This window comes from Sinocyclocheilus grahami, unplaced genomic scaffold (genome assembly GCF_001515645.1).
Source record: "Sinocyclocheilus grahami isolate Dianchi unplaced genomic scaffold, SAMN03320097.WGS_v1.1 scaffold933.1, whole genome shotgun sequence".
Taxonomy (NCBI): Eukaryota; Metazoa; Chordata; class Actinopteri; order Cypriniformes; family Cyprinidae; genus Sinocyclocheilus; species Sinocyclocheilus grahami.
Genome location: NW_015506112.1, coordinates 298934 through 312001, shown reverse-complemented (window position 1 = coordinate 312001; position 13068 = coordinate 298934). Strand labels below are relative to the sequence as shown.

Below are 13068 nucleotides of genomic sequence, written 5' to 3'. Positions count from 1 at the left end.
AAACCTCAGTGAAGGTTTCTTGTGGACAGCTCAGAATCTGAACCCTTTAGAGAAAAGCCTGCCGCCAAAATAATGTTCAGGACCTCTACAATAATCTTAATCAAACAGAGAGGTCCTGACTGAACTAGTATTTGAGGTGTGAAATTTTCTTTGGGGAAGAATCTTGTTGAAACTCTTCTCTGAAAGAGGTGTCTTTGTTTTAACTTGATTTAACAAGATGTCTTTTTGGATGATCGATTATTATATGAGCTTACCATTGTGAGTCGGGATAAAAGAGTTTTGAACAATGATTTTTACGTGCTTGCTCAATGGTGATGTTTGCACTGGATAAAGTAGATGCCCTTTCTGACTTACTCAACATGCTGTAGCTAATAATTGATTTTAAAATTTTTAACCAAAAAATCTTCAGCTTTAAATGCCCAATATCAGCGTTTATTTTCACCAAAAAGGTGGAAACTATTAGAGGCAAGTTATCTTCACTACACACACACACACACACACACACACATACATACATACATAACTAGCCACAGCCCACATGCAATACTTCTTCCTTTCACAGAAACTGCTGTCCAAAATTATTTAAGGGCTCATGACATGTCTTTTTTATTATTTAATCTGCCATGAGGTTCACTTATAATGTTAGTTTATGTATTTATTTATTTTTAAATAGATATTAAAATATAGTCATGCATTTGCAAAAAATAAATAAATAAAACAATTTTGACACAATTTTGGCAAACATAAAACGCAATCAGTTAAAAATTAACCATCTAACCCAAGGCTGGGGACCTTTGGAAGGCTGTGGAGAGACAAAAACAGCACATTAGGGCCTTTCGCACCGCAGGAACCTTTTCATAGTACCAGAACTAATTGTGGAACTACCCACTTTTCGGCATGTTCGCACCGCCGGAACTGGGAGCGATTTTAGTACCGGACTGCCTTTTTCAAGAACCAAATTAGCTCCTACTCCGGAGCAGGGTCTAACCAGCACAACTGGTACTAATCGTGACGTAAGTAGACATTGATTGGCCAAACAGCGATAGATGGACAGACGCTGAAGTGCAGGCACTTGTAGCAGATGTAGCACTGCCAGTTGTCGTTGGAGATTCTTAGTCCTCGTTTCCGTTCTTTCAATCGCTTTACGTATACGTCGACTTTCCATGTCAATTATTGTGAAACCCGCAAGACACAACAAAAACACAGCTCCGATCACAGCGTCCTCCATCCTCCTGTTGTTAATGTTGTTCTTCTTTGTTTCGTTCTGTTGAACGCTGCGCACAAATGACGTTGCTGCCGACTGGCTTAAGTCACTTCTTAGTACACACTGTCGGTGCGAATGCAACCCTTTAAATGGCACTGGGAAATAGTACGCGCAAAATCGTCCCAGTACTTTAGTACCGTACATTTAGTTCTGGAACTAAAGCGGTGCGAAAAGGCCTAATGTGTCAAAGTGTACATTCCTATTGTGAGAAGTAGCTCAAGCATGTGGAGTAAGTCAGAAATAGGACAGGACATCTATGTACTTTATCCAGTGTAAACATCCCCATTGAGTGTCATTATAATGGATTATATTTTGCTTTCTATTGCTCTTAGGGCAGTGATAGTTAGATTTTGCTCTTGTGACATCACAAAACGCGGAACATCGACATGAACTTGCAGGATGTTTTAGTGGCACAATTACCTTTTATGATGTCAAAAAAATCAAGCAAAATTGTCATGATCCCTTTAATTCCAGGGCTCTTCAAGTACAGTCCTGGAGGGACAGTGTCCTGGAAACCTTATTCCAGACACCTCAGAACAAGGTAATCATTTGCAAGAAGCTAATCCCCTAATTGCAAATTACAGACAGGTGTGTTTAATTAGGGTTGGAATTAAAGTTTGCAAGACATCGCCCCTCCAGGACTGGAGTTGAAGAGCCCAGTGGTGTCCATAGCCTGCTCTTGGAGGACCAACATCTTACAGAGTTTAACTCCAACTTGCTCCAATGCATCTGCCTAAAAAGTTTCTAGTATGCCTTGATTAGCTGTTTCAGGTGTGTTTATTTAGAGCTAGAGCCAAGCGCTGCAGGACAGTGACCCTCCAGGAGCAGGATTGGAGTCCCCTGCCTTAGAGCTTATCCCCTTCCATCTTCAGCAGTAGTGCTTTCCAAATTTGTCCACCATACAGTTTGGGATTTCTCCCTCATTTTCACACCCAATTCAAGTCTTTCAGTTTCTAATAATAAACTGATGATTTGAACCAGGCATGTTAGATGAGGCAGACATCCAAAATGTAAAGTGGTGGATGGTCCCCAGGTTGGACAGTCCCCCAGTTCTAAAGTAGATTGCTCCAACTGATCTTCAAAACATGCCTTAATGCTGGCAACATCACATTCAATCAGGCTTGGGTGAACCCAACAACCCTACAGCAGTTTAAAACTATTGACCGGTCTCTCTCTTCCCTCTTTACTTTTCTTTCACATAACCACCAATCTGGTTTCAAAAGCAGACATTCCTCAGAAAATACTGTCTTATACTGAAATTCTGCAAGAGCAAATTCCAAATCGTTTGTCCTTGCTAGATCTGTTTTCAACAAGGTGATTCACCAGGTCCTCCTGACTAACTTTTCCAGGCACAACAAAAATTTCACACGTCAGTGGTTCCATGCAAATGCCAGGTGTTCAGGACAGGTGTCCAAGTCACATTAGTGAAGGACTAGGGAGCCTTATAGTTCAATGCTTGCCAGAGCAACATCAATGATACACAGCTCTAGTAGTCTTGGCCTGGATTAAAGAATGTCTCATTCAAAGAACCAAGTGTCTCTGGATGGCAGGTTCTTCCCTTTGGGAAAACCTGCAATCCTTGTTGCAACTGGAAAGTATACAGACGTGAGGGTAGCAGTATAGGCTAAGAAGATATACAGGCCTCTCATCACACATACCACATTGTGTATAAGTCAAGTGCTTCTAGCCCACAATAAGAAAGGTGTAAAGTACTGGTTACACAGTATGACCCTCTTGGTTATCTAATATCCTTCACATCAAATGCTAAAATACTCACTCAAAACCTCTATAAACTTAAAATATGGGATGGCATGACTTTGTTTCTCAAAGTATCTTCTTTTATGTTCCATAGTTTAAGTTAGGACGCTGTAGGCTAAACATTTATGTGTAATAAATTGCATGTTAAATCAAATAAAATATTGCTTTCTAAAGCTACTCTTTGAAATCTCTACTGGATACTTTCTCATTTAACAAAATAATAGCTTTAAATTATATTTTGTGGATAGTTTCACTGCCAGATGTAATTTGAGATTAATTTTATTAATTAATCGACACATCATGTAATCAATTAGATCATGTAATAAATTAGATACAATTTTAATTGACTGACAGCCCTAACATATACACATACACACGTACACAACCTAGTGGTGACATTCAGAGCTTTTGAAATTTAATTCAAAATAATTTTACACAACATTCCAAATTTTAGAATCCAATTCCAGTAGCGAACTATGACTCTTGAACCTTGGCCCTCTCCCCTACCCTCCTCGGTAATAAACTACCAGCCTAGCTTACATTGTCCTCTTTTAAAAGGTATCTTTGGCAATTCCACTTCTGAAACTATTAAGGGGCAAATCCAGCCTTAAGGGGGTCGCATACTGGAGGAGAAACCCAGTGTTGCGTCACATCTTTAAAATTTGAACACATTGTTTTCTATGAGTTTGCACCAGCTCCCAGCAACAACTCGGGACACTTTTCAAAATCCTGCCTCGCCACCGAGAGACACTCACATACAGTAGTTTTCTATTAAATCACTTTATATTTGTCCCAAATTACAGTTAATGTACAAAATGACTTCATGCTCATCCTTCATCTTGCGCTGCGCTGTGCCTCTTGTTCGGTGTGAGACCGCCTTTTGGAAATGCAAAAAGAAAACAGCACAGCAAGAGTGACTGATATCACCAAAATAAAACAAAGCTAATTTTAAGTAAAATGCAAATCCTCATTACAAAAAAAAATTGCATCATCCCATAATCGGTGTGTGCACTTCAGCGTAACATGGACAGCAGGCCAGGTTGTAAAAAGTACAGATACACCCTCCTACCACACAAAACCAACAACATTTAATGTAAGCCATGACAACTGCGCTCACAGCAAAGCAAACTATCGAGAGACAGACACTATTATCAACCAACAAGCATTGCTGATAATAAATACTATTACATTATTGACATTAATATAAATAATATTAATAATACGATATAAATAATAAGCACAGTGGCCTATTCAATGTTCTCACTTACTTTATTTGAGGCTTTCATTATGACTTGAATAACAGTCTAGCTTGCTAGTTTATCAGATTTTTTTTTTTTTTTTGATAAAGTTCCCCACAGTGGGCGAAACTTGTTATAAAGTTAGTGACAACAAGGCCCACCCATTTAAAGGAAAGATATGATTGGTCAGCTTTCCTGTCATTTGAAATGTCTCTCCCATTGACTTACTATTGTTTGGCCCTTGGTAATTTCATAGCTGGATCACCAATCACAGAGCCGAAAGCTTTAGGCAAAAACATTCTAATAATGACAAAATGGGCATCTTTCATTTAAACCTTCACCTTCCAACACAAACTGAATATAGGCAGATGTGAAGAGTTAATTTCTACAGAAATTGTATTAATTTTATTTAGATGTTTGTTGTCAAATTAAAAATGTATTAAATAAAATGAGTGACTTTTTTAAAGTTTACATTTTTAATTTTAATTAAATAATTTAAAATAATACATTTTTAATTATATTTAAAAGAAAAAATAATAATTTAGCATGTTTAAATATTGTTTTGGCAATAGTTTAGGCCCTCTCTGAGGACCTAGAGGGCCCTGACGGTTCCCCTCTGTCCAATTCTAATTAAATACTAAAACCTGTAGTAGTATAAAATATATATTAAGCAATTCTGAAGTGGAGGGTAACACTTTAGAATAGGGAGCACATTCACTATTAACTAAGAGTTTTCCCTCAATAAATGCCAAATTTGCTGCTTTTTAATAGTAAGGTAGTAGTCAAGTTTAGGTTTGGGGTAGGGTTAAGGGATCTAGAATATGGTCATATCTATCTTAAAACTTCTCACATCTTGTATCATTATCAGTATCATGCTCTAAAATGAGTGCTGAATGTAATGGTTTTGAGTCGTCAAAAGCACTCTTTAGGATATGTATCAGGAGATCAAGCTCACAGAGAAAAATATCACACCTTTTTGACCGCTTTCTGCTTTCAGGAATAAAACTGCTCATGTGTATACATATCAGCATGATTGTGCCAATGCTAGAGCATGACCTATCCTCATACCACACTCCTGATGTGAAAATTAGGTCTATGCATGAGTCTTACAGAAGCAATCAAATAAAATCCTTCAGAGTCACGTGGCTTCCTACCTGAGGGAACTCAATGTACCACTGGTTCTGCGACAGATTGAGAACCGTTCTAAACCTTTCTCAATATGCTGATTAAGACTGCTGATCTTGGCAATGTGTTGCTCACCATCTACAGCAATATCTCTAAACACATTTCTGTTTAATTGTCCCTTGCAACCAGGGATGTGCAAAATAAGAACTTTTTATTCTTTCTTTCTTTTTCACAATAGTAGGACATCAATTGAAAATGCAGTTGTTTTGTCCAAAAACTGTTTTTCTTTTCTTTTTTCCCGTTTTTCTTAATTTTTTTATTCAGTTGTTTTGTCAAAAATACTGATTGGCATTCATGAAAAGATGATCAGATTATGATGGGGAATGGGGTTTAAACTGACTAAAATATTTGTATGCAATGTTATTTTTTTTTTCTCCACAAGTTTTAAAGATTTCTGTTTCAACCTTTCTGCTTGACAGTACAATTTTGGAATGCAGAAAATATTGATGTGTTGATTAGCCCTATACTGCAGTGTTTTCCAACCCTGTTCCTGGAGGCACACCCACAGGGCACATTTTCAAACTCTTCCCAATCAGATCAGAGAGACATCCAAAATGTGTAATGTTGATGTGCCCCCAGGAACAGAGTTGAGAAACACTGGATTATTGAATCCTGTACAACATTTCGTATGCATGGAACTATTATGGAAAAGTGGTCAGTGCCTCTGCCTGTGTAAAGAACTCTGGTGACGCAACATCTAGAAACTACAGTATTTTAAAGCAGGAATGACATGAAAATGTTGGGCCAGAAATTCACCTGTAGTGAATTTCTCTATTTAACAGTTGACAATATTTTATTATATGGTATTTAAACCTATTTAACAATGGTTGCAGAGATTGCTAATCCTGCTCCCGGAAAGCAACTCTCCTGCAGCGTTCAGCTCCAACCCCGATCAAACACAGCTGAAACAGCTAATCAAGGAGTTCAGGATTATTTGAAAATAACAGGCAGATGTGTTGGAGCAGTTTGGAACTGAAATCTGCAGGTAGACCTCCAGGACAAAGGTTGGCTACCCCGGTTCAGTTGTTCCTAACCATTCCCAGAGCCCCCAACGCTGCACATTTGGCAGGTCTACATTGTCTAAGTGCATAGTTTGTGCTTGATGTTTAATAATCATTTGAAACTCATTTGGCTGCTGTAGTAGTAATGAAAAGATTTATCCTGAACTCTCTCATGAAAACTAATCCATGACAATTTTTTTAAATTGTTTAAGCTTCAATAAACTATTTAAAAATCAATATGTTTAGGACATTTTCCTTTTCACACATTGGACAAGCAGTTTGAAAAATGGATGGATGGATGATTCAGCTACAGGAGCCATCTTCTGGTGAGATGCCAGAATTCATTTGACACAACCCTCACAGTCCATTATGGGTATTCTCTAGCCACTGAGTGTACATCGATTGCACATTTGTTCTTGTGGTGCATTATGGGATTGAATGAGTGCACTCGATAACATTCACTATGGCAGGGGTTCTCATCTCTGGCCCTCGAGGTCCACTTTCCTGCATAGTTTAGCTTTACTCCTAATCAAACACACCTGAACAAGCTAATCAAGGGCTGCGTTTACACTTGGCATTAACATGTGATCACTGTGATCTGATCAAGCAGATTGGATCATCAGTCAATCAGGACATGGCATGTTTACACTTGGCAACATCAAGTGACTTCTCTATCTGGATAGCCAATCGGATCTCTCTTTCCCGTGCAATATTCAAATAAGTCTTACACCATGTCTACACTGGACACGAGTGGCACAGCACGACAAAATACTATAGAACCCATTATAATCAGTGAAGCTGTCTACACTGGATGTGCCACGGCGCACGACACGACAAATCCCCAAAAATAAGCTGTTGCCTCTTCCTATTTATGACGTACTGACACAAAGTTCTTTGTCGCATCCAGTGTAGACAGCCTCACCCTGTTGCGGCGTGACAACTGTCACATCTGCACGGTGTTAAGTGTTCGAGTCTCACTAGCGCTCCACGGCCTGGTGCCCTCCATCTTTCTTCTGACAGTTCGGGAGAGAGTGGGCAGGGTTTTGCATGACGTCAACCTGCAAATGCAGACACGATGGCTGGATTGCGTTTACATTACACTGAGATCCGATCACAATACGTCCTCGACTACCTCTGGACCAGGACATGCTGATCGGATAACATTCCGATCAGAAGCGCGTTTACACTAGTCTTTTCAATGTGTATGTGGACAACATCCGGATACAGGTCGCATGTTAATGGCAAGTATAAACGCAACCAAGGTCTCCAGGATTACTAGAAAGTTACTGGTAGGCGAGTTTGATCAAGCTAAACTCTTCAAGAAAGTGGACCTCGAGTGCCAGAGTTGAGAACCACTGCACTATGGTTTCGGACACCACTACAAATGGCTGTCCCCTCAAGTGCCCTATTTAAGGGTATAGGGGGCAATTTCAGACATAGCCTTGAAGTCTCTACTAGTGAGCTGATGACCTGAATCAGGTGTGTTTGATTAAGAAGACAAAATGTGCAATGTTTGGGGGTCTCTAGGAATGAGGTTAGGAACCACTGCCCTGGTTTGTTGCCTCTGCAGACTCCACTTTGACCTGTAGGCCTGGAGTTCTCATCTCTGGACCTTGAGGTCAATTTTCCTGCAGAGTTCAACTCCAACCCTAATCAAACACACCTGCACAAGCTAATCAGGGTCTTCAGGATTACTTGAAAGTTGCAAGCAGGTGAGTTTGAGCAAGTTTGGAGCTAAACTCCGCAGGAAAGTGGACCTCGAGGGCCAGAGTTGAGAACCCCTGCCGTAGGCCTTCTGAATATGTATTTGTTGTATCAGAGTTGGTTGTTGACTCAGAGGTCATTCATATTGCATGGACATACCTTGTTCATACAATATGAGTGAACCCAAATCTTTCACATGTCCAGAACCCACTGGTGTAATATCTGATGTTCAGCACAGTGCATTTCACAGCAGGAACTTAAATGCACAAACCCCATGAAATTAAGTGATTTTGCTTTACTTGTGTGGGATATGATTCCCATATTTCCCTTCTCCTTGACCCCTTTACCTATGTCTTACCTTTCTGGTACTGGAGCCAGAGCTGTTGCTGGGACTTCTTGCTGGGGAAGTAGATGTTGCAGGTGAGCTCAGAACCATACAGCGCCTCAGAGATGTAATGACTGCCGTACTGCTGAATAAACGCAAGCAACTCATCCCGCGTGCTGTCTGCCGTCAGGGATTTCAGCACCTTTGAGAAATCTGACCAAAGCACCAGCACACATACAGAAACAATTAATCTAAAAAAATCTTTGATTCATTGTCATATATTTCTTGCTTGTCACCAGACCTTTTAAGAGGCCAGTGAAACTTGCTTTATTACGCCTACAATTCCAGTACTCTGACAGTGATATAGTGCCTTCTCTCTTTTTCAGTGGCATTGTTCCAGAAGTGTTTTTTCTAATTTATTTTCAATGAAAAGCTATCCAGCTTATTTTTAATGTAAAAGCAGGCATGGCCATTTTTAACCTGAATGTGCAAGGCTTCCAGTGTCAGCCGCTTACAGTTATTGTTGCTGTACAAAAACAGGTCGTTACATTGCTTGATGTTACAAACTACTTTTTGTTATCACATAATTAGCATAATCATACACACACGTTTGTAGCACAAATAGTTTTACTGTTTAACACTTAATTTTATTGTTATTTACCTATAGCAAATAATGAAATGACAATCTCACACATTCACCCAAAAAAATAATATTAGGTCTTCGTTTACTCTTCCCAATGCTGTTCCAAACCTGTGTCATTGACTTTCATCTGTGGACCACAAAATACATTTTGAAAAATGTTCCTTTTTGGCCATTCTTTGTCATACTGACTTTCAAAATATGCTAAATCGTGCCTTATCTGTTTGTACTACTGACCAGTTCTCCTTGTTTTTATATTACTTTCGTTTAAAGCAGCTGAAGAAAGGTATTGTGACTTTACATCAGTCCAGTATGAGGATTAATAGAAGTTTGATTTTCATGCAATGACGTTATTGGACTTTTACAGATGCAGAGGGTATGAAAAGATAACTACACATGGCATTTTTTATTTTTTTTAATAAGCCTTCTGTAGTGACTTAAGCTTTCAATGTAACCATTTTTAACGACATGCCTGAGCGATTGAACGAGAATGTGTCCATCTGATAGTCTCAATTCAGCATGGACTTGTTTCCTAACTAATCTCAACATGCTGCCATTTCTTTCTAAATATCCTGTATTAAAAGCTACAACAGTGCCAAGTTTTTGTCCTCAGAGGCAATGCTGGTAAGTACTTTTATTAATAGTGGAAGTGTGTTTGTAACAGTTTAACACTATTAAGAGACCAAGTGTCTCTTTGTTAGAGTGCCAAATTTGAATTGAATATTGTGTAAAGAAAGCAAAGTCAAGCTGAATATATGAGTGTACTGAGTTTGTCACCATTCCCATCACAGCAGTTAGCACATTTACTTGCATTTCTGCTAGAGATAACATCCTTTTTCAAAGAGTGAAATGAGGAAGGAAAATTATCATAAAAAAAAAAATTTATTATTTAAGTAAAAATGTTTCTCATATAGGCCTATTTATTCGTTTATATATATATATATATATATATATATATATATATATATATATATATATATAAACTGTGTTACATTGAAGAACAATCATATGGGTTTGGAACAACATGAGGGTGAATACAAATTTTTCATATTTTAAGTGAATTAACCCTTTTAAGTATAAATGTGCTGAACACATACGCACACATGAAGGAGGAGTATTTATGGTTTTGAAGTTTGTGTGTTTCTCGTGGTACCTGTAGACAGGGTGATGGCACTGAGCTTCACTCTATACAGGTTACTCCGCACTCTCCACTGTTGCATCATGGGGTATCCTGTGGCTTCACTGAACTGAGCATCTCCTGTAACACAGACACACATTAATGCCCCACTTCTGCAACTTTATTAATAGCTACATTTCAGACATTAAAAGTGTCCCATGAGACACGAGGAGGTTTTACTCAAGGAGGTGCTTACTGGCTCGAAAAACTGAATACTCCACTAAGACCCTTCTGAAAAAAAAGTAGTGTGCTTAACTGCATTGAAGGTGCACTTGTAGTGTAATTCTCATCTTTAAAGTATATTTTAAAAAAACGTACTTGAAGATAATATAATATTAATATAATGAAAGGTAACTTAAGTGTATTTTAAGAGAGTATAGTTTCATTATTGTTTTTTAATACACTTTTAAAAAGTGTACTTTGTTATAACGTCAAATTACATACTGTAAAGTACTGTCACGGTTGCACTACTGAGTGGAGTGCGGCGCAAGGAATGGAGGGAGACGATGAGTACATCAATCCAGAGAATTTGAATGATACCAAGGAAAACTCACTTAGCACATGTAGACATAAACAATACCGGACTCTGAAGTAAAAACAGGGAACACTATTTAAACACATAACAAGACGCGGGGATGACGAGAATAAATGGAGGAACACCTGGAATTAAATCAACATAATCAGGACAGGAACAGGAAACTAACCAAATATGGGCATAAACACTGGGTCACAGGGAGCACATGGGGAATACAACACAACACAAGCCTGACAATTATCATTCAATGAATAATATTTTATATACACAATTGTTGTATTTAGCATTGGTAAACGGTGTGTGTGTGTGTGTGTTGGTGATGGTGATTTTAGTTACATTGTTCCGCCTTTAGATGGCAACAAGAGACTGTTTTACGAGTCAGCAGAAAAGACTTTTAAATTGCTTCAAAAAGCTTGTACACAGCCTACAAACGCACTGAGCAGTGCTGTCATCAGAAATAACCCTTGAGCCTATTAGACATTCATACTAATTGTGAATATGAGATTGATACACACCTGGGATCAATGGAAATAAACAGGGAACACCTGGAATTAAATCAACATAATCAGGACAGGAGCAGGAAACTAACCAAATATGGACATAAACACTGGGACACAGGGAGCACATGGGGAACAAATCACAACACAAGCCTGACATGATGCCCCCCTCCGGAAGGCGCGTCCTCGCGCCATACAACATCAAAGTACAACATCGTACACTTAAAGTCTTCGATAAGAAATCGGTACATTATCATCATTGTCTAATACTGAAAAATATATAATTTGTTAAGTTGGGAAAACATGATTAAGTATTCAAATGTATCCCCTCTTAGTCATTTATTTAGTATTAGAACAACTGATTATCGTTCTACAAGAGGTGCATTAAGAGGAGACTGTATCATACCGCTTAGACAAAGTAATTTTTGTCAGTCTGCTTTTTTTTGTCAAAGCTGCACGAGAATGGAATACTATTCCGATAACTATACGAGATCTAGACACATATGCTTTATTTAGGGTTCAGTTGAATAATTGGTTAATTCGTACTAAGATTTGTCAACACTAGAATTTTTTATTTGCTAGCTATCCTATTATTGATTGTATTTTGTTTGCATTGTCTTTATTTGATCCCATTGTTTTTTTTTTATATAATACTGATTTGAACTACGTAATTATAAAAAATGTTTGTATGTATTTTTTATTACATTTTACACAGGGAGCACATGGGGAACAAAACACAACAAGCCTGACAAGTACATTTTAAATAATGTTTTAATCATTTGTCATGCTTTAAAGAACAGTTATTTTGATGTGTTGACTAATAACTTAACTGTAGTTTGTTATTCGACATTATAAAGTTATCAAAATATATTTGAAATGTACTAAACTGCAACTTCGCAAATTTGTAATCACACATAGATTTAAATACATGACATGCAAGTTGCAATAGAAATAACATTCAAGTATATTTTAGTTTTCCATAAATGCTTGTCAGTACATTCAGCAGTACACTTTAACCATAATTCAAAGACAACAGAATTATGAAATTACATAAACTTGTCCTACTTAAGTGGGTCCATAAATACAAGTTCAACTAATTGCATTTAAACTATATATTTGTTTTCTTCTAATTGTAAATCATATTCAATTAAGAGTTTTCTGTTTGCACTTAAGTATGTTTTTTTAAATATACTATTAAGAACTCCTTTTAAAAGTATGAGTGTACTTTTCACAAGGGGCTGCATTCATGCATTTATTGCTAGATGTTGCTAACATGTTTTGCACCTTTTTGCAAGTTTTAGATTATTGTGCTCTTTAGAGTTGGTGTCACGGGTGCACTGCTGAGCGGACTGAGGTGCATGGAACATAGAGAGACAAGGAGTACATTAATCCAAATGGGTTTAATCAACACAAGGACCACTCACGCTATACAGGTAGACATAGACAATAACGGACGCTGGAGCACACATAGGGAACACCATTTATACACACAGGAGGAGGGGATGACGAGACACACCTGGGAGCAATGAAACATCATGGGAAACACCTGGGACAAATTAACTTAATTAATCAGGACAGGAACAGGAAACTAACCAAATAAGGGCATAGGAAGGCACATGGAGAGCAAGATACACACAAAACATGGAACAGAGTCTGACAGTTGGATTTTTTCTGGTTCTGTCCAGCACTGCGAGCATTAACAACTCTCTACTCTCACTCCTGGAAAAAAGACAAGCTGTCATTG

The 13068-nt window shown here is 38.0% G+C and overlaps 1 protein-coding gene across 1 annotated transcript; it reads right to left on the bottom strand.

The window, feature by feature from the left end:
• Positions 1-3849: 3849 nt before the first annotated feature.
• Positions 3850-10435, bottom strand: LOC107564426 (astrotactin-2). The gene is made up of 3 exons (XM_016249518.1): positions 10269-10435; positions 8509-8688; positions 3850-3899 (listed from the first exon to the last, which is right to left on the bottom strand). The coding sequence occupies exons 1-3, from the start codon at positions 10390-10392 to the stop codon at positions 3850-3852; spliced, it is 354 nt and encodes a 117-aa protein (XP_016105004.1). The 5' UTR covers positions 10393-10435.
• Between the last annotated feature and the right edge of the window lie 2633 nt (positions 10436-13068).